General features: G+C 34.4%; 1 protein-coding gene across 1 annotated transcript; it reads right to left on the bottom strand.

The window, feature by feature from the left end:
• Positions 1-1,476: 1,476 nt before the first annotated feature.
• On the bottom strand, positions 1,477-25,331 carry LOC148945614 (caspase-1-like). Its single transcript, XM_089099284.1, is given in 4 exon segments — positions 1,477-5,542; positions 20,939-21,071; positions 22,733-22,908; positions 25,040-25,331. Coding segments are annotated over 4 exon segments (738 nt in total). The 5' UTR covers positions 25,233-25,331; the 3' UTR covers positions 1,477-5,306.
• Between the last annotated feature and the right edge of the window lie 582 nt (positions 25,332-25,913).

Here is a 25,913-nt window from a genome sequence, read left to right as displayed (position 1 = left end):
ATCATGTGTTTTCGGGGACTTAACTATTGACATGCCTTTTTCCTTCAATACTTTTGCTAATTTTTCATTAACTACTGACAAAAAGCTAATCAGAAAACTATGAAGAATTGCGCCAAATCAAATCAGCATCATGGGAAAAAAGTTTTGATTTTGTCATCGCAACAATCATTTTTGAGCTTTTCTCTATGTGTGTGAACAGGGTCCAATGCAAAACATGAGCAATAACTTCCTAAGCTGCGATGAATAATACTCAATCGTTTTGAACGGTTAATATACCGTTTTATTGACTCTCTTCTTATCCAACCTTAATTGACAAAAAAGACCTATCTCAATAAACCTTGTTTCAGGGTAATCCGGCAAAGTCAATGAAAATATCTTGGTTATTTTCTGAGGATGAATTAACTTAGATCTCACAAGGCAACATCCATTATCAAGGAAGAGAGGTGGTCCCAAGAACATCCTATACGCCACTTACAGTCAGATTTCTGAATTTTTAACCTAGTTTCAGGGTAATCCGCCAAAGTCAATGAAAATATCTTGGCTATTTCCCGAGGACGAAAGATCTTAGATCCCACAAGGCAACTTCTAGGATCAAGGAAGAAAGGTGGTCCTGAGAATATCCTATACAAAACTGACAGTCGGAGTTCCGAATTCTTAACACATTTCTGCAACCCAAGTAAGAGGATATGGTAGCGGCAGCTAGATACTTTTGTCGATAGTTTTGTTGCCTCTGGAGAGATCCATTTGGTTAATTCTGCAAATTCATAACGCAAATCTGGAGCTACGATTTCAGTACTTGTTAACCGGTTTCGCATTAGTTGTTTGTAGACCACAGGCGTTACAGAACCAGTATAATGAAAGATTGATAGAACTAGCAGAATGGATAAGCGCTTTTAGGGTTTAAGATCAACTCAGGTTAGTAATATTGCAATCTTTCTAAATAAAGCGTGTTTTTTTCCCTGGAGAAATTTATTCTCGACGTTCTCCGTAAGCGGAAAAAAAACTCGCTTAAAAAAACCGTGGTTTTTGGTAGGGTATTTTCAAAAAGCGTCCAATTAAAATATGGCTTATTTTTGTCATAAACTGTAAATAGTTTCTAAATGAGATCCCCTTTTCTACTTGGGACGAAGATGAACTAATTCGTCAACGTTTCCAAAAAAAAGTAATGACAGAGGACCGTCCAGAAACTGCAAAATTTTATTTTTTTATGTTTTTTTTGTTATTTGTCATCATGCTACGACAATAATCTCTCCTTGCGTCTTTTACGCCTTGCGTCCATAGCAGACACATATGCATTAGTGCTTTTTGAGAGGGAAAGTTCATCTAAACACTGAATGACATACGAAAAGTGTTTAGACACATTGAAGCGGAGCAGGTGGACCTGCACACGCTCTCCTCTTTGCAAACTAATTCGGTGTTTCCGACAGGGAAAAGCATTTTGTTCCTAGACGAAGTTTAATAAGTTTAGTACTCTGATTAGCGAACACTTTTTATTTCAGATAATTTTTAAAATACAAAAGTTACAACTTCTTTTAAGGTTATATACCAAGACAAATTCCCTAAAATAAAATAGCTTCTTGTCCAGCTTGGAATAATCCTACAAACTATACATCATCAGTAGGGACACAAAAACAAGAAGATAGAGAATATTTCTACACTTTAAATCTTACATACGATACAAATAAAGTCTAGCTTAAGCTACGTTTAGCCTCACAGGAAAATATTTAGCCAGGTTAAGGGGAGTCATTCAGACGCTTCACAGAAAAAAGAGGAAATGTTTCGTCAATGGTGAAATGTTCAAGAAGCTAAAGCTTACAAATAGTAATTCTAGACTTATTCCGTGCTGCATTTCATGATTAAAAGTATTACATAGAGAATATTTTTAACCTTCAAATCTGATATACAACATAAATAAAGTATAGCTTAAGCTATGGTAAACCTCGCAGGAAAATATGCAATATTCAATAGCTTGTAAATCTTAACTATAGATTTATTCCATGCAACATTTAGATGATAAAAAAAAAAAAAAATAAAAGACCGTTTCTGTTTTTTACTACTACCAATAAACTTTAATAAATAGTTGCATTTTCATTTAGCACTACAATTGCGTATTAGTAGAATAGAAACATAGATAAAAACTCATCCAAACACTTCCCATAATGGTAGACTTTTCAGAAACTGGTACTACGGTAAATATTTCTAGACAGAGATGCCTAGTTAGGCAAGCGTAAGAAACAGGATTTAACTGTAACTAGTTTCAGCCAAATATCAGTTATGCATGAATCAGAGCTGCCTGGACACATATTTCACGCCAGAATTGTCAGTCTACACACCGGAGTCTAGCTTAAAGAGCATGTTCAAACCAGATGAGTGACACAGCAATCAGGTGTCCACAAGTAGATAACTGTCGGTCATAATTCATTTTTCAATTTTATAATTGACAAGTCATTTCGGTTATTTTATTCGATTATTATAATATGGCCTACTGGTATTATAAATAGCTGTACCAATTATATAATTAACAGGGCAATTAGAAAGTGCTTTTGGCTAGCTGACACAGAACACTTGCGGCTACAAGTCTATCCTTGGCATTTTTTTTTAAAATACTTTCTGACTCGCTGATATGTCTAGATCTTCCTTTTCTTGGTTAAAAATAAAACTTTTAGAGGGACCTCTAAACACACCACCAGAATACCACCCCAAAATCAGTTGTATATATCAGTAGCCATTCACTACAAGGAAAAACAGACACGAGCTAAATATTTTGGTTCAAGGGGGAGGGGACGTGGTTGTGTCACGACTATGCAAAGGGTGTGTTTCTTTGTGCAACAGGACAGTGCTTTTTTTTTATTTTAGCACTTTCGGTGTGAGCAAATCCTGCACCCTCTCAAGTAAAGAACTGATGAACAGAAATCTCTAAAACACAGTAACTTAAACTGGCAGATAATATATACCAAGTTAAATATTTTCTTTCAAAAATCGTTAATAGAAAATGAAAGAAAATTAAAAAATTATTTATACAATCTCTTAAACTCTAAATACATCTCTTAAACTAATGGCTAGTGTCTACTGATCTTTAAGCCTACTACTACTCTACTAAATCCAGTAAAAGAGTAATATCCAACAGAAAAAGTACCTAGCGAATAGCTGGGAAAGACGTGGTTTGAAACTAATTTACTTGATCAGCATGTAAAGTCTAAAAGGGAACATACACAAATATTGATGGCACAATTGACGTTAAATGTACAATTACACTAAAAAATGTGCAATTAACATATTTAAAGTGTATACCCAAATCTTGATATTCTTTTGGCTAAAACAATTCTACCTGTAATTTCAAATTTATTCTTCACAGCTTTAATCGATTTATTTCTGATATGGAAACTTTAGCTGTTTGCTATTCAACACCAAGGAAATGACAAAGAAAAAGTTCGGGAATAAGGCACAACTCGAGACAATGGCAATGCATAAGGTGACATAACAGCTAGCAGAACACGTTGCTTTGACTATAAATCCGAATAGTTTGACCAACATTCTACTAATATTTAAGACGTGTATACGACTGTAAACTTCCAAGGGGCGTATACTGCAAGGGGGATTCCCTCTCATATGTTTTGAAAAATACTTTGTTTTGTTTATTCTTCAAAATCTTCGAAAAACAAATAAAGCTCGCTCGTAGATTTTTAAAAATACTTATTTGTATCTTTATTTGAAAAAATTAATACCCCCCCCCCCCTCCGCAATACATTTCTGTAAATTGGCAAACATACTGAAAATTTTGAAACCTTACGATTTCTAAATGGTTCTTTTACTATTTTATTTACCTTTTTTCGTGTTGACGAGCTAATATTTAGTTCGTTAAACCTGAAAAATTACGAGCTCTGCTCTTCGTTGGGAGTGTATCATTATGTTTCAATATTCTATTGTAAGCATACGTTAAGCAAATAAATTCATTCATACATAAATAAAAAACATTGCCATCTAGCTTGCAATCGCCCCAAAATAAATGTCACCAGTAAGCCACCTACCCAAACCGCAAAAAAACTTCGTAAGGCTTTTGAGGAAACTCTTAGAAGACACATCGCTCTGGTGGCAAGTTGCACACAAACTAGTTAGTGGAATTCAATAGGTAGGATGACAGTAACGCGCACACTGCTTTCGTTAATTTGCTAATTATTATTTCGGGTTATAGCGATCTCCTGATAGCTGAGGGCTTATCATTCTATTGAAATAATATTTATCCTACGCATTTTAATTAAGTCTTAAAATTGTTCTCCTTTCGAGATTTCTTTAGAGCAGCAGTAGAAGGGGGGGGGGGGGGTATCCACATTAAAATCCGACGAAACACAGAGCCATAGACAGTCTGACAAACATAAAAGAACTGAGCATACATTTATACTCTCATAGAATGATATTGATACTTCCATCTCTAATTTCTGAGGAGAAGCTAAGGAAATACCTCCAAAATGTTGGTTGGTAAGTTCAGCACACGTGTAGACAATTTTAAAACCAACATATGGACCCACGAATATTCTTTTTCTTCATTGCGGGGGGTTTGGTTGAAAAGAAAATGATGTGGCACTTAAAACAATCATTAAGTGCCAGGTGCCATAAACAAATCCAAAATTTTGGTTGGAAAGTTCAACACCGTACAGAAAATATTAAAATCAACAAAATAATCCAAAGATATTCTTTTTTCATTTACAGGGGAGTTTGATTAAGAGGACGTATTCCAAAAATTGGAACAATTATATCAAATTTTTTATTCATTAATCGGCTCCATTTACATTATAAACATGGACACTTTTGTAAACAGGCAAGGATTTTTATAAGCAGCAACTTAATGTTTTTGGTGAAATTATACTATAAGAAAATATGATGACAGCTGCCAAAATCCAATTACTGTTCAGCATTTTTTTCTGGCACATGTAGAAAGTCAAGTCATATTAAAATCTTTCGGATGTGTTTAAAAATGTTAAAAATGTTGTATATACAACTTTTTTCTCTTTAAAATTAGAACAGCTAATTCTTTTTAAGTTTTCTCCCTTAGATATCTAAATATTAATTATTTTTTATTATAACATTAATGATATATGATATTTAGCGCAGTAGCTACTGATAATTCAAATTTTGAAAGCGAAATAGCCACACATAAAAAAATACAGACAAAATGTAAATAAAATGTATATATTAGGCATGACTTATTTTCCTTTTATTCTTATGGAACAACTGTATTTGTTTTTTTTACTTCGTTTGATAAAATGCTGATCAAGTAAATAACTTTCTTCATAAACAAAAAATTCAAATTATTTTGGCTCAAAAAAAACTTGTCGAGTAAGTAGCGACGTAATACAGGGTATTTGCTTTTTCTGATGCATTATGGTATCACCAGGACAATTGGATTCATAGTCAAAGGCAACAATTTGGTTCACTATTGTCATCATATCCAACAGATGAGTATCACGGTATCGCTCTCCGAGAACACGACACAGGGCTTGAACAAACCAGGATCCGTTGGTTGTGTTTCGTCATGAAAAGAAACCTGAAAAAAGACAAAAATTTTAAGAGAAGTGGATAAAATAATGATAATAAATAAATAAGATAAAACACAAGAAAATAAAATAATAATAAACAAATAATACAATAATAATAGAAATAATAAAAAAATTACAGGTAAAATTTCCTGTATTTTAACTTAGTTTAGATAATTCTCTAAGGGCAACTTCAAAAACTATATCATAATTCTAGCTTGTGAATAAATAGATCTGAAACCAATGAATCTAAAAATACAAGTCTTATCCTTTCCGTGGAAGCAACAGATACACAAAAAGTACATATTTCAAAAATTTTAACTGTCTCAAATCATTTTAACCGGCTAACGTTAAAATTGGAGATTTGTTCTTCGCCAAATCTGCGGGTTATCCCCTTTGGTCGGTTCAAATCCTAGAAGTTATGAAGACAATACAGGAAACCGAAAATTTTCTGTTTTTTGCTCCGCCAAAAACACGGCCACCAGGTTTTATTCGTCGTAAGTTTAATTAGTTTTGATGGCAGTGAGAAGGAAGAATCAATAATGAAAATTAAGGGAGTTAATCATGCGTTTCCAGAGCTAAAAAATCATCCTGATGTTTACCGCCAGTTTCTAAGAAAAGGTAAAGATTTGGATAATGGATAATGGATAATCTACTCTCAGATCCCACTGCTGATCTCCGTAAACTAATAGTGGCTACAGAGAATGAACTTGCGGCTACAAAACCAAATCTAACTAAAGAAATCAAGATAAAAGTTAACGAAAAGCTGAAAAAATCGACTTTGCCGACTGCAGCTAACTTTCATGCTAAGTTTTCAGATGAAATAATGGTTTCTGAAATCTATGGTGCAGTACATATTGAGTTTTATCCTAAATTTGAACCGATTGAAAAACATTTAAAAACATGCATGCATATGATTAATTTGTTGCAAAATCGCGTGAATCAGCTTGAGCTCAAGCTAGAAGACATGGTGTGAAGCAGATTCCTTCGCAGAGTGTGGGGGATACCACGAAGCGCGTATTGTTTGTCAAGATAGGCCTAACAAATATTAAGGATTTAGACATAGTGTTCAGCAATTTTGAGTTGGATTGAATGATGTTCAAAGACCAAATAAAGTTGCCCCTCTTCTCCTCCAGTTTAGATCAAAAGAAATAACTCACCATGCGTTTAAAGCAAAGAAGCAGCTTAGTGGCACAGGCTTATTTGCAGCTGAGAACCTTACGAAACGTAAGCGCAATCTTCTGAGCGCTTCAAGAGATAAATTTGGAAATCGCAGTGTGTGGTCTGATCAAGGGTGTATTTTTGTGCGCGAAACTGAGACTTCTACAATTAGTCTTTTCTTGTCATTTGATTACCTTTAATAGCTTTTTTCTTCTCTCTCTTTTTTTTCAAGTGCTATTTCTTGTTTTTTTTTTTATATATGAAAAATGATAATGTCTGATCAAGACCGATTTAGTCTTCAGGATTATTTATTAAGAGGTATTGCCGGCGATGATGATATACCGATTGTTGAGGTAAAGCCTATGAGGGAGAGTGATTATATTCGGTTGCCGTACATTCATGATATTTATTAAGAGTCTGCGACTATGTTCTTGGAATGTTCACGTGACTACAAGCTACCTGGATATTTTTGAATTAATTGAACAATTTTCTTCTTCTTTTGATATTATAGGATTATGTGAAACATTTTTTAGTTCAAACCAGTCTCTCTCACTATATTCATTTCCAGGTTATGATCTTTGTGTTAAGAACCGAGTGGTGATGGGTCGTGGTGGTATTGGATTCCTTGTAAAAAATGGGTTGAATTATAATGATAGGGATGATCTTAGTATATGAATTGAAGGTAAGGTTGAAGTTTTTTCAATTGACATTGAATTTGATGGGAGAAAAAATAAAATGAGTATGGTGTATAAGCCGCCCAGTGCTCACCTGGAGGATTTTGTGGGAGGTATGAGTCAGCTGATTTCAAAGGTACCGTCTGGAGCTAGTCATATGGTTATGGGTAATTTTAATTTTAACCTGCTTGATTTATCTAATCTTAATTTTGATTTTTAAAATTTTATGATATCGAATGATCTATACCCGCTTGTGAGTGTACCAACAAGGATTACTGGACAGAGTGCAACCCTAATTGATAATATTTTCGTTCGTTCTGCCAATTTGAAGCTTTGTTATGCTGATGTTGTGGCATTTCCTGGTTTTGACCATCTTCCATTGGCGAGCGTTATGAACTGTCAGTTGCCCAGACCAAAGAACAAAAAAATAAAGATGAGGTTAATAAAAAACGGAATTTTCAAAATTTTGTAGAGGAGGATAGCGTTATCGATTTGACCCCTGTGATTTCTGAAGAAGAATTCCCTACGAGATCACTTGATAATCTAATGTCAGTTATTCAACCAATATATGATAGTGTGTGTCCTATTAAAGTAATGAAAGTGAAGAAACAGGAACCCCGTAAGCCATGGATAATGAGTGAAATACTGGAAGAAAGAAAGCTAAGAATTGAGCTTTATTAAAGATATCTAGATGATAAAAGTGATGTTTCGTATGAATTGTTAAAAAAAACAGCGCAATTTAGTGAACAAATTATGTCGCAAAGCTATGGCTGAATATTACGATAGAAAGTTTTCAAATAGTAAAGGAAATATGAAAGAAACATGGAAAATGATAAATGAAGTGACAAATGGGAATGCTGAAATTGGAAGGAACGAAGTACAACTTGAAGGGTTCGCCTCTGATGATAAGTCTGGAATTGCAAATGAATTTGGTAATTTTTTCTCCAATATTGGAATTAAAGGGCAAAATAGTGTAAAAAAAAAAAAAATAAAAAAAATATGTCAACAGGTTCAAGAATACATTATATGTGGTAACAAAGGGGAGAGTTTTGAAATAGCCTTTGATCCGTGCACAAGTGATGAGCTTCTTAAAATAATAAAATCTCTGGAATTCAATTCTACGTGAATTGAAAGCTAATCTCTTCGAGCGTTTAAGGCAATAATGCATTATATTCTACCGTGTCTGCTTTTTATTATAAACTTATCACTTGAAAAGGGCATTTTTCCTGACCAACTAAAAGTTACGAAAGTGATACCACTTCATAAAGGTGGCCCTAAAAAGGAGATTGAGAGTTGGAGACCGATTTCGACCCTTTCATTGTTTTCGAAATTATTAGAAAAAGTTGTTCATAAACGTCTATATTGTTTCCTACAAGCTAATGGTTTGCTGAGTTAGACCCAATTCAGATCTCGCAAAGGGCATTTGACGACGAATTATTTGCAACAACTTATGGAATCAGTTAACCGTGGTATGGACAGAGGTGAAACATCTTCGTCTATATTTATAGATAGTCGCAAAGCATTCGATACAGTTGATTTTCAAACTCTGCTTAGTCGGATGGAGTCGTGAGGTGTATGCGGAAAGTGCGTGTATTGGTTTTAAAGTTATAAAACAGGGAGATACCACAAACCACTGTTGAATTATGTGGGCTCAGCAGCATTTCCAGTGACGCGTGGAGTACCACAAGGATCAGTGTTAGGTCCGCTGCTTTATCTCATCTATGTTGATTTCATGCGTGTTTATTTGAAATATGTGTGTCTTATCTCGTTTGCTGATAATACCGTTTTAACTATGTTTACCTTATCTTTGAAGGACCTGGTGAGAAAGGCGAATCTCGCATTGGAAAGGCTGGAGATTTTCATTTCATTAAGTCTAACAAACACAACTTAAAAACAATAGGGAAATTTTTTTCCAAGACAGTGCAATTTAAATCGGTGAATATTTTGGGCCTATGTCTTCAGCACAACATTAAAGAAAAAAAATATATATAAACAACTTACATTAAAATACGAAGTTTAAAACTAAAAATGCTTTTAAAAACCTTTAAAACAGCCCCAGTATCCTTACTTCAACGAAGTTCAACCAGGACTGATAAATAAAATGATGAGAGAGGAGGGTTTCATTCAAACGAAATAAAATGAAATTATTAACTGCAAGTTTTCAAAGCTAATCTTGCTTTTTTAGCAGCTAGTCTTAAAGGCCTTTTTGTAACGGGTTCAATACGATTGTCAGTTGGTTTAACAAAATATTTTGTTAGATCATTTTTAATTAAATTGGAGTATAAAGAATTCAGTGAATATTCTCCTAAGTCCCTATTTAAGGAAACATTTTTATTTATTTTGAGCCTAATTTTGATTGATTCCCGGACTACCTGTTTTATCCCCAAATCACTACTAATGAGAGAAGATTTTTCAAAAAGAATTGTGTGGCTGGGATTATCAAATATATGGCTAGCTAAAGCAGAATCAAAGGAGTTATTAGAACTATTAGCAATTAACGCTTTGTCTATGTCTTCTTTATGCTGTTGTATCCGTTTTTCTAGATTCTGATGAGTTCTGCTAATATAGTAATTGCCAAAATCGCATGGTATTTGATAAACCCCTCTTTGGCGAGTAACTGGGGTTTTATCTCTACAGGAGTTTAAGAAATTTGTGATTTTAAAACTATTGTTGAAAAATAAATACAGATTATTTTTTGTGCAAATATTTTTTATTTTTGTGGTGATTCTTGGGATGCACAGAAGATAGATTATATTAGAGGATTCTTCTGGAGACTCACATTGTGAAATATGATTGATTTTACGAAAATGTCTGTTTAGTCTATGGTTAATCATGTTATTGACAAAAGGAATGGGGTATCCGTTGCCAAAAAGAATTTCTCTGATAAAATTTATTTCTGCTTTTATGTATGAATCGGAGTATATGTTCAGGGCAGCGGTCAATGAGAGAAGTTACAACTGCTCTTTTAACTTGTGTGGGTTGATTTGAATTAAAATGAAGATATATATTCTTGTGTGTTGGTTCTTTATAGATATCGAAGTCAAAGTTATTAGAATTACGAATAATTAGCACATCTATAAATGGTAGATTATTTACAATTTCAGTTTCTAGGGTAAACGGCAAATTTCTATCATAAGTATTAAGATGATCTAGGAAACCCCGAAGTTCAATTTCCCCATAATTCCAAAGTGAAATTACGTCATCCATGTAACGACCCCAATAGACATGTTTTAAAAAATAAGAATTTAATGCCCAATTTTCAAGGTTCTCGACATAAATATTAGTCTACTGGCAGCTCTATCCGGCCGGATAGAGCTGCTCCCATTGGTAACCCATTTATTTGTTGATAAAAAGAATCACGAAACTGAAAATACATTGAAAACTTATTACAGATTTTAACAAGATTAAATAAAACTTCACCATCAATCCCTGTCGCTGAGTCTTCGATTAAGTGATAATTTTCTTCTATTTTGGTTTTTAATAATTGCTCAGAAGTAGCCACATCTATATTGCAGAACTCATCAGAATCTAGAAAAACGGACACACCAGCATAAAGAAGACATAGACAAAGCGTTAATTACTAATAGTTCTAATAACTCCTTTGATTCTGCTTTAGTATTTGATGGGCATTAAATACCGTGCGATTGTGGCAATTACTACGTTGGCAGAACTCATCAGAATCTAGAAAAATGGATACACCAGCATAAAGAAGACATAGACAAAGCGTTAATTTCTAATAGTTCTAATAACTCCTTTGATTCTGCTTTAGCTAGCCATATTTTTGATAATCCCAGCCACACAATGCTTTTTGAAAAATCTTCTCTCATTAGTAGTGATTTGGGGATAAAACAGGTGGTCCAGGAATCAATCAAAATTAGGCTCAAAATAAATAAAAATATTTCCTTAAATAGGGACTTAGGAGAATATTCACTGAATTCTTTATACTCAAATTTAATTAAAAATGATCTAACAATAATATATATATATATATATATATATATATATATATATATATATATATATAAGATATAGCTTATCTATTTTTGGTTTATTTATAATAGTTTTAATTAAATAGTTGAGGTTTATGTAAATAGTTGAGGTTTATGTAAATAGTTGAGCTATTTGGTAAGTAGTTACGAGGACTTTTGCGCGATCGCAAACCTTCATAGGTTATCTCCAGCGTGAAAGTGTTGTTTAATTTATGTAGTTGTTTATGAATGTGGATTAATAAACTTATGAACTTATGAAAAAAATGTGAGTTGTTCTTATATATATTTTTTTCTTCTTCGTGCCTTTAGTCGTCGTGTTTTTTTATGTGTGTTATTTTTTAAAATCATTTTTATTCTGTTATTTTCGTTCTTTTTGGTTTTGTTTCCCGTTGAGAAAGGCTCCCGGACGTGGGGCCGAAATATTCGGAATATTTCTTAATTAATGTGTTGTTTTGTTTTTATTTAGTTTTGTTTCACTGCTTTGTTGAAATTAAAACCCGTTTTTCCTTGCATAATTTTTCGTAAATAGAAAAGCAGTGTGGTCTAAGAAATTATTTATTACCAACTTGTTGACTCCCAAATACAACGACACCTTCTTAGGATTTTGACACCATGTTGTTTTTTTTTTACTTATTTTTCATCCACGTTTCCTTCTTTTAAATTTGGCAACTGCTGCTACCAAAGATTGCATATTGAGTTCTTTTTTTGTCATTAAAGATTGAATTTTGCTAATTTTTCAAGCTGTCCTGGTTCTCGGACAGTAACTTCACTAATTTTCACTGCCCTTAGTATTTCAAGCGGCGTTCATATGTCTCTCCAGTCAGCCTACCTATCTTGATGCATATCTAGATAGGTCATCCATATCCAGATGCTTCTATGGCCAGAAATTATTTTATAGGCGGTTCCTATTCATATGTGAAATTCGGTGTTTGGCTACAAGATACAGCTAAATATTCGTTTCCGGAGTCTGGCCACGCGTTTATCAGAGCATATTGCACTTGATTGAAATTAGTTGCAATAAATTATTGAATAAGCGTAATTATTGGGCTCTATTGAACAAGGTTTGAAGATAAAAATAAATTTCATACTAAAAAAAAAACAACTTGCAAACCCCTTTGAAACTAACCAAAAGTATTGTTATTTTATACTAGTAGATAAATGTTCCAAGAATTTTCTATCTGTAAAAGGATTAATTGCAACTTACTGAGGTATGTTGCACAATAATATTGAAACTAATTGCTATACGTTCCAATAATTACTTTTGGATAAATATTAAATAATTAAAATTTGCTATTGAACACCAAAAAATTACAAAAATCAAGAACTATAAGCTTATTGAACACGGGGTTAAGCCTTTATTTTATCACTATATTCATCATCTGCACAAACAATTAGTGTTTATGCATATGTTTGGATGCACCTCCATGGCTAAGCTTGCATGGTTAGACATTGAAGTTTTGCTAAACATGTATGTGAGCACCACCTTAAGGACAGTCTTATTCCATCCAGTGACACTGAACATTTAAATTTTAATGCAAAGTGTGAATAACTTTATAATTTTGACTAGTTGGAAGTTGAGTGGGAACCCAATTATCCTTTTCTGCTGTTTCGGACAAATTTAGTGATACGAAAATGAAATGTTTTACAACAAAATAAAGAAACTAAAAAAAACATTATATACAAACTACAAAGTGCTTTTACTTATGATTGTTTTAATTAAATAGTTGCAATTTAATTAATATTCATTAACTTACTTTAATTATAAAATACAAGTGCTTCCTATTCTTTTTAGATAATTCAACTTAATAAGTAACCAGATGAAGTATTTTGAAAGTTTAAGCAGATTAAGTCGTTGAGTTTGAAATACACGAGAAAAATCATTCAAATTTTCAAAACTTTTAAGAAATCTACTGATAAAGTTCTGGTGGGCAGCACATTAGCCTTTTACAATGTATATAATTTAAATGTTTTCAACTTTCATTGGTTCCGCATGAAAATTCCTTTGGCTAGTAAATACAAATACTGTCCCGGCCGAAGCATAACAGACCAAACCTTGAACACCACGTAATAGACAGATATTCTTTCTAGCCAGTGACAGATGTTACCCTTAGTAGAAAAAAAAACAAGTTGTCAAAAATTCCAGATATCTCCTGTTGTATCAGTTCGAAGCCCCTTGCACGACTTTTAGATGACCCATTACAGAGGAACATTTATACGAGATCTGCAATTCACGAAAATATAGGGAGGAGAGGGCGAGGATTTTTCTTCTATTTTTTTTTTTCAAATAAAGATACAAAGAAAAAAAAATTCTAAAACTAGTGGGGATTTTCGTTTAATCTCGATTTCTTTTTTTGAAGGAAAAAACCAAAACACGTATATTTTTCGAAATCTTTGGGAAGCTAACTAGTTGTTCAGGGGAGGGGGTAACTAGCTACTGGTTTGATATTTAGTCCCCCCCCCCCACCTCCTAAAAGAGATTACTGCGTAAGCACGTGAAAGGCGTATCAGGCTTCAACACTGGCCCCTTTATGGATAAATTAATTATAAAGATACAAAAAAAGTAAAAATACACAACACCTTTGGGAGATAACGGGTTAGCATCAACTTTGAAAAAAAAAGACTTTTGAGCCAGGCTTTCTTTTTCTACAACAGAAAAACTACTTCCTTTAAGCCTTTGCCAATTGGATCTGTATGGACCCAAGCTTAAAGTTCTGAGAAGTCAATAACAACATAACATCTCATAAGACACCAGGCATAATTCTTTACACATATTTATTGTTCTTCACATTTAGAAGAAAAAAAATACTTAATTCTCCTCTTAATCAAAAAAGGAGATGTTTTATTCAGGGAACGTGGTTTGGTGTCAGACATCTGAGCTCTGAATTTATCATAGATTTGAAATTTGTTAAATTAAAACAAAGCTAAATTAGTATATGGCCTTATCTATTATTTGCTGAAAATGATTTCATAAGGTACACAATAACGATCACCCAAGTGTTATTCGGTTATAATGATAATTCCAACATTTTAAGATTTTATCAAAAAGATAAAAAAATGAAATTCCATTAAAAAGATAAGAAATGATTTCATAAGGTACACAATAACGATCACCCAAGTGTTATTCGGTTATAAAGATAATTCCAACAGTTAGAGATTTTATCAAAAAGAAAAAAAATGAAATTACATTATAAAGATAAAAAATGATTTCATAAGGTACACAATAACGATCACCCAAGTGTTATTCTGTTATAACGATAATTCCAACAGTTTAAGATTTTATCAAAAAGAAAAAAAAATGAAATTCCATTAAAAAGATAAAAAATGATTTCATAAGGTACACAATACCGATCACCCAAGTGTTATTCGGTTATAACGATAATTCCAACAGTTTAAGATTTTATCAAAAAGATAAAAAATGAAATTCCATTAATTAGATGAAAAATGATTTCATAAGGTACACAATCCCGATCACCCAAGTGTTATTCGGTTATAACGATAATTCCAACAGTTTAAGATTTTATCAAAAAGATAAAAAATTAAATTCCATTAAAAAGATAAAAAATGATTTCATAAGGTACACAATAACGATCACCCAAGTGTTATTCGGTTATAAAGATAATTCCAACAGTTAGAGATTTTATCAAAAAGAAAAAAATGAAATTCCATTAAAAAGATAAAAAATGATTTCATAAGGTACACAATAACGATCACCCAAGTCTTATTCGGTTATAACGATAATTCCAACAGTTTAAGATTTTATCAAAAAGATAAAAAATGAAATTCCATTTTGATACGCAAGTTTTACCTTTCAAATAAATAATGAGATTTGAACACATTCGAACATGGTAGATTTAGTGATGCTAACTCTCCACCCCTCCCCTGGTTTACCAGGTCAGCCCTCTCTTAAAATCCGGTGTTCCCTTCATTCTGAAGCCTGGTCCAAATAACCCCTCCTCTTCATCTACATTTAGGATTCAGCCTATAGTACTAGATATGTTGCTAAGCACATATATTTTGCTTACAGGAACAATTGTCTCAACTTGGTGTTTGTTATTGCCATCTTAAAATGTCATTTGATTTAAAAAAGAATAGCGACGAAGACTGATTTTGAAATTTTTTTATTTTTGGTTTGATTGGTCGCATGTTGTTGTGAGTCCTTTTTCTTTTATATATTTTTGTCTTGTCGAAAACGGCCCTTGGACAAATGGCCGAAATATTCATTCAAATTATCTTCACTGTCTTACAAAAAGATTTCCCTATTATTCTTCGTGCTTTTGTTGTTTGTCATTTGATTTCATCATAAATAAGTTTTGTCAATGCGCTGACCACGTAATTAATGAAAACACAGACAAGTTTACTACTTATAGCTTTTTGTTTTTAAAGGGACGCCGAGTAAACCAAGACAAAGAAGAAGAATAAACTAAGTGAGCATTTCTTTCTTACGATTAACCCCTTAGAGGCAACCAAGTAAAGAACAAACTCCAGCCCATAGTGACCGAAAATTTAAAAAAGCGTTTGAAAAATATCAAACGAGGAAGAATCAACATTTGAAGCTGAATCCGCAATGGTAACTATTATTTCAATTAACTTTAATGATACAAGTTCGTTGCAAAAAAAAAAGAATTTCGAAAAATCTTAAAAAATGATATGAGAAATTTCGAAAAATGAAACCTCACAAAATGGCACCAGAAATAAAAACTGCACCACCGGAATCACTACAGCCAAACCCCCAATTTGGAAGAATAGCATTGCACCATCTTGAGCAACTAGGAAAATCCCTTTTTCACATGGGAAGGAGGGATGTGTCTGGTATTTTTTTTTGTCACAGCTAGGGGAGTGCTCAAACATCATAGATATGTTTTAGAGACTAATTTGAAAGGAAATTGCAAAATCTAGTGCCTTTTGTAAGTAGCCTATCATAATATTGAAAATAAAATGCAATTTTTGACAAAAGCCCCATCTTCATATACAAGAAGACATAACACATATCTTTTGAGAGGGTATGATGTCATACTTGACTCCGTACTGATTCACTGTGGTTCGTTCTTTTCTATATAAAAAAAATCCAATCTATCCAATAAGAAAAAACAAATCCATATTACACAAAACAAATTTATCATACAAAATCTGATGACATTTTGTAATATTGCTATTCTGATTCTGGGGAAATTTTGCAATACTGAACAGCAACTACCCAAAAAGGTTCAACAAGGGAATGGCACATAGACATAGACATATTTTATTAAACTTACTCTTTTAAGCACTAAAAGCACTAATACCGAGGGTTTTTACAAATACGACAACAAAAAATGAATAAAACCATATGGCTTTTCTTAGGAATTGTTGACCATGTCTGTAAAATATGGGAAAAAGAAGTGCCGGTAGCGAGTCGTACAGCACGTCACTGGGTTGGGCTTGTATTGTCTCCAGATAAGGGTCATAACGGAGACTACTGGTGGCAGAGTCGCCCTGTGTTTGCTGCTACGGAGTAGGGAATGGCCGAACTGGTAAATAAGTCTCTGACGGCGTTTAAAAAGAGACTCGAGGCCAAGAACCTTAAGCGCATTGTCATACTATGCGAAGGCCTGACCCAGCATAATCTTACAAGCCCGTATTCGGATAGCTTCGATATCTTGACACATATTAGCACTCAACTGTACACTAGGGCCCCACACTGGGCACGCATATTCAATGATGGGTAGGATATAAGTCTTGAAGGCAAGCTTCATGGAATTCACACTGAACCCGAACCGCTTCATGGTGACCAGTGACTGCAGTGCAGCATACCCTTTTCCACAAGGTCACTTACGTGGTTGTTGAACTTGCAGTCAACGGACAAAATTACCCCCAGCATTTTCTCACTGCCAACTGTTTTAAACAAGGTAGGAGGCTCCTGAAAGTCCGATTTAAGAGGGTTGAAACGCAACACCTTGCACTTCTGCTTATTGAGGGTAAGGCTAGCTCGCTCGCATTCAGTCTGAAAAACCGTGGGTAGACTAGGATCAAAAAGGGGGATCGCTGATTGGCCTTCTAGTAGGTATATGAGTAAGAATGACCGATCATCAACAAATTTATACATCTTTCCTTGAAAGTACACAGGATGAAGTTAATCACAGCGAGGAAAATAAGTCCGGGTAGTTTAGTGTCCTGAGGGGCATCACATGTGATTGGAAGAAATGCATAATTTGAATCGTCTTCACTAAGAGCGAAAACGCACAGCTCCCGCTGGGACAGAAAATCAGTGACTAGATGCAGCAAGCCCCTTTTGGCACCCATTTCAATTAGGGTATTTAGAGCGATAATGTGTTTGATTAGATCGAAGGCTTTTCTGTTATCAGCGAGGGCCAAGTCTTCGAAGCTTTTCCCTTTCTCGAGCCACGATAGAATGTCGTCATACAGACGCACTAAGCACACTGACGCGTTGGAGCCGCTGAGGCATCCGTACTGGAAAGGGTCTATATTTGGTTCTATATCACTAATAAACCGTCTTGCAACGAAGGTGTCTGTTACCTTGGCCATGCAGGGAGTCAGCGAGATAAGCCTTAAGTCATCGCTTGATCTGTGTGGGGATTTCTTAGGGATCACTTTGATGTAGGACTTTTTCCAGGGGTTGGGAAATTCGTCATGTGTTATGCAAAAGTTGATGATACTAGCGAGAGGGGTAGCAGGGAAGGGCGCAAATTCACGAAGGAGACGCACTGGGATTTCTCCAGGATATGAGAAGCTACGAGGTTTGAGCTTCATTAGGTCTGTGCATACTTGTTGGGGCTCAACTGACGACCGTTGTTCACAAGGTGCACTAGTCTCAAGGACTGCAGCTAGTTCCTCTTGTGAGAAACTCGGGTAAGTGGTGCAAATACCAGCAAAAAAACCCATTAACCTCAGTAGCTGTTACGTAAGTATCGCCCTCTTTCAGGATTTTTAAATGAGAATCACGGGTTTTGCCTGTTAACCTTTTCACTGACTCATTCCATTTTTTTCTGTTACTGAATAGGGTAGGATCAACATGGACCGATGCGTAAGTTCTTCTGGCTGTGCGACAAAGAGCAACGACTTTGATGAGCAATCGAGCATCATGCAAATGGCTCCACTGTTTGATAAGGGATTTAATCTCAGGTGTGATCCACGGTCGGTCAGTATAAGATCTAGAGACTGTTTTTGTTTGCAAGTGCTCCTTGTATTGTCCTTACATGACGGATTCGAAAAGCTGAGTCTTCTTGTCAAGATTCTACTCATTTATGATTTCTGAGAAATAATGTTGGCCGATCCAGCGTCCAAAAAAACAAATATTTGACTCATTAGTGGGACACACGACAAACTGTGTTCGTTTCGGTCTTTTTGTTGGAGCTTTTGCTTTCCAAAGAACAGTAAAGTGATCAGATTTTCCTAGTGCACTCAAACAGACCGGGTCGGTGTAAAACTCGTCGGAATTAGTTAGGATCAGGTCCAATGTTCCACTGGCTATATGGGTTGGAGATTTTACAACTTGCTTAGGTCCAAGGCTGTGAGCCAAGTACTGTTTGTTAGTTTGGTTAAAATCGCCATACACAACGATGGCCGGACAACTGAATTTGGTGCGGCAATAGTCTACTCCTTTCTGGAGGTGCAAACTTTACAATTTCAGGCACTCTTAGGGTAGTAAACTGCCACTAAAATAATGCAAGAGAAATGGCGAGGTAGTGACCAGGGCTTTGTGTAAATCCATAGAGACTCATGGTCTAAATCTTGTAGATTGTCCAAGAACCAGTAGGGAATATCGTTCCTGCCGAAAATAGCAACGCCTCCACTGTTGCGGTTTATGCCTCTGTCTTCTCTTGTTACAAATCTAGTGGCGAAGCCAGCGACTGAGCAATTTTGTTCAGGCACCATAGAAACTTTTAAAAAATAATTAGATTGAGGTATTTTTCATAAAAAAATAATTGCATTTTTTTAAATCACTTGAATTTCTTACTCAAGAACTATTAAACACAGTGAAATAATTCTATAGCGAGACGAAAAGAATAGAAGAGGCTATAACTCAATCAGAGGGCTGCATTTGTGACTTCGAATGATGCGATCACCAGGGTAGGACTATTAAGAGAGGGATAAGCTGATGAACCAAGGAGGGGGTGGGGTCATCATTTATAAATTCGTCTTGTTAAACAAAGTTGGAATTTGTTCTAATTTAAATACTAATCTGAAAGTTACAAGTTACGTGCCCCAATTAGACACGATTTTTATCTTTTAGATAAAACTTCAAAGCGCAGGAATTATCATCGTAACCGAAAAACAAAAAGGCAATTGAAAATGGGCGCTTATGAGATCATTTTTCAGCAAAGAATAGATAAGAACAAGACCGCATAAAAATATCTTTTATTGAAAATACAACATATTTTAATTTAAGAAATACTTAGACCAGCTTCATTCTTTATATAAATATAAAATAATTCATTCTTAACTTTATTTTTTAACTAAAGCCAATAAGAAGGATAATGAAGGAGAGTAAAAAGATAAAGAAGAATAAATTGGGAATAAAATAAGCCCAGAATTATTGAATACATCTATATAAATGCAAAGTAAGATGGATAGCCTAGAGGGAACGCCAAGTCCACCAACAAAGAAGAGAATTTTTAACACTTGAATAATTTGTCTCCCCTCAGTCAGAGGGGGGGGGGTATGTCCTCTGTTAGATCTTTATGATAATATTTATATCAATTTCTTTCTTTCCTCCAAGGGTAAAAGTTACAGTTAAAAATGGAAGTTTTTTATCTTTCAGATACAGTTCTAAATAAAAAAAAAAACAATGTGGGAAGACAGATAGATAAGATACAAAAAATTGCTATCACAAGCCCCGAAGCGCCAAATTCGAATAGACCTATTGGTAATCATTATTCATCAACTGATGAGACAATTTTAGGACCACCCCCTCCTCCATAATTAGACCTCACATAGCTCGGGCTGGCGCTTTTTCGCTGCACATGTGCTGTCTTATATTAAGAAATTGATAATGTATATAAGGACAAGAATCCGGATTGAGTTAACCCTTGACCTTACCTGACCTGATCATCTTTGGAAAATACTCTAAAAGTGGGGAGAGGGGACACAAACATTTTCGCGGCCACCACTGGGGGGGGGGGTCATATTCCCTTTCAACTATTCAGAACGAATATTTTTCAACAATAATTACGATAGTTATTGATCAAAGGGAAATATTAAAAACGAGTTTTGTTTATTATATTTTTGTTAGAAAAAGGGATCAACAATACACAGGAATCATGCCCTGAAACAGTCTTTATAAAAAGTACCGAACGGCGGCAAATTTTAAGGTCTTTTTGAAACAAATATACTAAGGAGGGGTGGGGAAGCAATGCCAAGAAAAAAGTATATCTTTAGTAGACACCTCATTTTTCAGGGGGGAAGGGTCTTTCAGGGTATCAATTAAAGTATCGCCATTTTCAAGGCCTTGAGTTTCGAACTGATATTGCTAACAAAAGTTTTTAAGTTGTGCGTAATTTGCTTGCACTTTAGAAGGCCAAGTCAATAACAAGATGCTTGTTTTCTTTATTCTGTTTGTCTATTTAGTCAATAACAATTAAACTTTTACCTGGAATTGTTGAATAGCAAATCAGAAAGTCAGCATGGCTCGGGATTTTGTAGGAGAACGAACCCGAGTCTGTTTCAGTACTGCCACGGAGGGTAAGAAGAGTTCCTGAGTCGAGTCGATCACCTTGGCAGGCCTTAAATATAATATAAAATATATGTAATATAATAATTAAATATAATATATAATATAATAAATATAAAACAGCCCAACTATTATGCATAACAAATAACAATAGTAAATAGCCAAAGTTGCTATCAATTTGAAGTCGGTACGCCGTTACTACCTTAAATATGAGGATTTTTCTCACGCAAAAAAATATTTTAAGCATGATTTGTTTAAAACACCGATATTTAATGTTTATAGTATTCTAATGTCCTTGACTGGGACTCCCATGAGAGTCGTGAAGAATTATTGAATTTAAGACATGAATGCATCCTGAATTGCAGCTAGTAGCTAAAGTTTCACTAAAGGTAACTAAAGATCTTGTATTATTAGACCCCAACTATAGGTAAAACTACAATGAGAAAGCCAAGATAAGTTTCTTTTCTCATGTGAAGGATATTTTAAAGAATTACACTTGCAGTGGGCTATATGGGTAAGGTCCACAGGGCTGCCGTGAAAATTACGCCTAGAAGTAGGAACACATTCTGATCATCGGCTGATTAAACTCTCCTGAGGCTGGGGAACCTTTGGCATCGAATAAAAAATCAAAATGAATGGAATCTTAGGGGTTCAATAGGAAAGTTCACTTCACTGTCCAAAAATTATCCTTCTTGGGTCTGTCTTTCTCTGAATATTTTGTTTTCTCTTCTTTTTTTTTCGTACGTACATTTGGCAACCATGTTTCCATATTCAAAATTCTTTTCAATATCTGGCCAGATCTTTGGTTGAAACTCATATCTACAATTGACGTATCCTGAATGAACAAATGACGTATCCTGAATGCAGTCGTGCTTGGTAAGCGATTATCGAAGTTTTAGATCGATTAATTTAGCACAGAAGCCCCTTGCGCCATGGTTACCAAAAAAATCAATAAGAATAACTAACGAACAATAATTAGCCCCAAGACCAAAAAGTAATATTATTAATTAGGCCATAAAGTAATAATATTATTAGAACACTAAAAAAAGGTAAAACCTTATATCACATATCAAAATAAACAACGTTTTGCAGACCTGAAAGCCCTATAAGCCTCCCCACCCCCAACATATGCTATCCAAACAAACCGACACACTCGTCCTTTAGACACAAGGTCCCTTCTCTGATGCTAAATAATTTTTGACAAACTAGCCACTAACTCATATACAGCAAAGAGAGAAAACTTCAAATATTTCAGTTCTTAGGAAATAACCAAGAGCTTCATAACCATTTCCGGACGTTGAGCAATAAATAAGGTACTTTGTAAGGAAAGTAAGGAGCGACATTAAAACGAACAAAAATTATTCCGTATATGAAAAGGGCTGTTCCGTCCTCAACGCCTCGCTCTTTACGCTAAAATTAGACTCCTTGTCACAACTCTACTTTTTAAAACCATAAAACCTGGTTTTGAATACCTTGAAAAAAGACAATGCTTTTCAAGGTATTTTCTATTTCCTGTAGTCTACCTGTATATTCGGTAATGTTGATAATTTACAACCAACCAATAATTTGAAACAACCACGTGACGTTAAGCAACCGTTACTGAAGGACGTATTTCTCAATTGCACAATCAGTCAGTTGGTTTTTGATCTCCCAATAGATTAACCTGCAGGCTTTACTGTTTATTTATAAAATGAGTTGTAAAAAATTATTTACCTGAATAAAGAATAGCTTAGGCTTCCCAGCGAGCGTTGGGCACCTATCCGCTGTGAAGGAAGACCAGAGTATTTCGGGTTTGTAGCAAGTGTCCTTGGCAAACAGAATGCCGGCTTCACCGTGAGACAAAACGGTTATCATAAGGGTGTCTCTTTCAGTATGATCTTCTTTCGATACTAACAAAGAAAAAGAATATGAAATTACATTTAGACAAAAATTTTTCACCGGACACGACCAACCCTAGGAACGGCTCTGAGTAAGACACATCCAATATGTAAAAAAAAAAAAAAAAAAAAAAAAAAAAAAAAAAAAAGTCCCGTTGGTAAATGTACAACTATCTCCAAATATAACACATTCGGAAAATTGGGGTTTTGAGTAAACTTCGAGCCAAAATACGACACACTACAGAGTTAGACCTCTGGGTCTCCTAACTGATCCCAAATGTATTACCACACCTAACAGAAACTTTACTCATCTTAATTATTATAATTCATTTTCAGTTGATTTATTTGATACATACCAATTCCAAGCATTCAACGCAGGAATCAAGTAAATCTGAGTTTTATTGAGGTTATTATGATGAGTTCTAGCTGTTCACCCAGAGACTCTTTACTCTATTTATAGTTTTCTCTCTCTGACAGGAAACCTAAGGTATCATTGTTATTACCTTTCCATAGTGGTAAGTAATTGCAGCGTAAACACTGTTTAGAAGCCCATTTTGCCAACTAAAAAAAAGAAGAAGAAAAAAAAGAAAAACAATAGTAAAAAAAATTAAAAAGGAGATTCAGCTTTTGGTTTTGGTCAATCTGGTGAAAGATTATTTGTTGTTTGTTTAGCAACTTGAACATAGAGAATGCTCTCAAAGTATATTTTATGATGGACTTCACCACTACTACTAACAATTCTTTACAGCAAAAAGTTAAAAAGATCAGCACCTCAATTTCAAATGGAATATACCTCCATATTCAGGACTGCAGTTTTTGCTAGTAGCGGTGCTAGGAGAAGGGCTAGGAGTTTTTGCTAGGAGAAGGTGTATGTTTCGTTTGAAGGCGTAGTTATTTTACGAAATCAACTACGGACGAAAAGTGTTGTCAAAAGAGATTGAGTTAAGAAGGTTTGGTTATGATTGTAGGAGAATGATAGTGCGTTTAAGTGAAACTGAAAGGTGGAAAGAACGAGTTGATGGAGTTGTTGGTTGAAGAGTTTAATGGAAAGAAGTAAGTTATGTTTGAAGAGATATGTTGTGTGTGTGTGTGTGTGTGTGTATGTGTGTGAGTACAAATGGGTAAAACAGCGTTGCCAGTTTTTTAATTTAGTTTTTTGTTTTGTTTTTGGAGTTAAATAGTAGCCAAAGTATAGTTAAAAGGGGAAAATGAAAGGATAAAGTTGAGAAGTGGTATCATTATAACATTCTTGGAGTTCTGTAATTTGTAAATATGTTAGTGTATTTTTTTTTTTAAAGAAAGTTATACTGATAGATAATTTGGTTTCTTTGTTTTATTAATATTAATTTAATTAGTGTATTTTGAATTTTTTATTATTATTATTTGTTTTTATAGGAGACACGTAGGGCCACTATCCGGAAGAGTTTAGAGGTATGGTAAGAAATAGCAACCGTATGAAGGGCTTCCTGTTGGGAGAGGACGCCCCTTTCCACGGGAATGGCAATTTTTTTCTTTTATTGGAAAGTTTTTGGTAGTATATGGTGACCTAAAGTGTGCCCAGTTCGGCTGCTATTTAATAAAAAAAAAAGAGTAGGTGACGTCTAAAGTTAAAATTAGATGTATTTTCAATTTAAAATTTGTCGTCACTGAGAGGAGAGGAGGTGGGTTTATTAAAAATAAAAAAAAGTGTTGTCAAATTTAACGATTTATTCTTGCTTATTTTTTTTCACGGTTCAAAATTGCAACACTGGCGAAAATTACCCTAAAATTTGATAATTTTGAAACGGTAAAAAAAAAAAAAAAAAAATAAGAAAAAAAAAAAAAACAGAAAAGCACAATTTTCAGGTATGACCAGACTTAAATAGGTCCAAGGGTTAAAAAAAAATTTTTGAAATTTGGTGCCCTTGACCTTTTAATCACAGATGGTAAAAATGTCTTAGTCAATTTTTTTTCATTTTTTTCCCAGCAAATTTACCTAAAAGGTATTTTTCAATAAAAAAAAAAAATATTTTTCAAAATATAAGGGTGGGGGGATCTGTAGGGGCAACTGTCCACTCCCAATTCAACCCAAAAATTGTATTTGCTCCTGTTAACTAGCAAAACTTGCTTAGACACCAGAACCTAGTAATAAAGATACACTCACATGCTTTGAGCACAACTTCGATTTCGCCGAGCGTGAGATCGTTATAGCAATAAACATCGAAGTCTAATTCTCTTAGCTTGAGGAACAGCTTATCCCGGTCAACGTCGGTACCATTTCGGGGTCGAAGTGACAGCGCAGGGCTAAAGTCTTTGTTGTTGAAAATGATGGCCTTTCCTCTTTTAGAGTGCCGCATGTTGTAACGTAAAGCATCTTTGGATATTGGGGCTTTGGCCAGGTTATGCTGGTAGTTGCTTTCTCGTTCTGGCCTGTTAATTATTGATCAATTATGTTTATGCCTTATATACTATACCAAAGAGTATGGGTAACTAATAGGAGGCAGATCTTCCACGATTTAACGTGGAAAGATAGAATTGAAAACTAGTGGCGCCAAACACAGCGTAGTGGCTGGTGAAAGCAATAAAAGTGTCTTTAAATAAGCATGAAATTTCAAAAACAGAATTATAGGACTAGCATAATCTGTATATCTAGTAGTAATTGAAAGGTAAAGCATCTAAAAAGTAGTAAAAACCCGTACTCATGATTTAACGTGGAAAGATAGGAAATGAAAGCTAGTGGAGCCAAACACAGCGTAGTAGCTAATGAAAGCAATAAAAGTGTCTTTAAATAAGTAGGAAATTTCAAACAGAATTAGAGGCTAAGCATAATCTGTATATCCATAGCACTGAAAGGTAAAGTATCTGTGTAAGTAGTAAAAAAATCGTACTCCGCGATTTAACGTGGAAATATAGAAATTGTAAGCTAGTGACGCAAAACAGAGCGTAGTAGCTAATAAAAGCAATAAAAGTGTCTTTAAAAAAGCATGAAATTTCAAACAGAATTAGAGGTTGCCACAACGTATATCTAGCACTGAAAG

This window comes from Artemia sp. Qi Xiang Cuo, chromosome 13 (assembly GCF_049724085.1).
Source record: "Artemia sp. Qi Xiang Cuo chromosome 13, ASM4972408v1, whole genome shotgun sequence".
Classification (NCBI taxonomy): domain Eukaryota; kingdom Metazoa; phylum Arthropoda; class Branchiopoda; order Anostraca; family Artemiidae; genus Artemia; species Artemia sp. Qi Xiang Cuo.
This window is presented reverse-complemented; position numbering and strand designations above follow the sequence as displayed.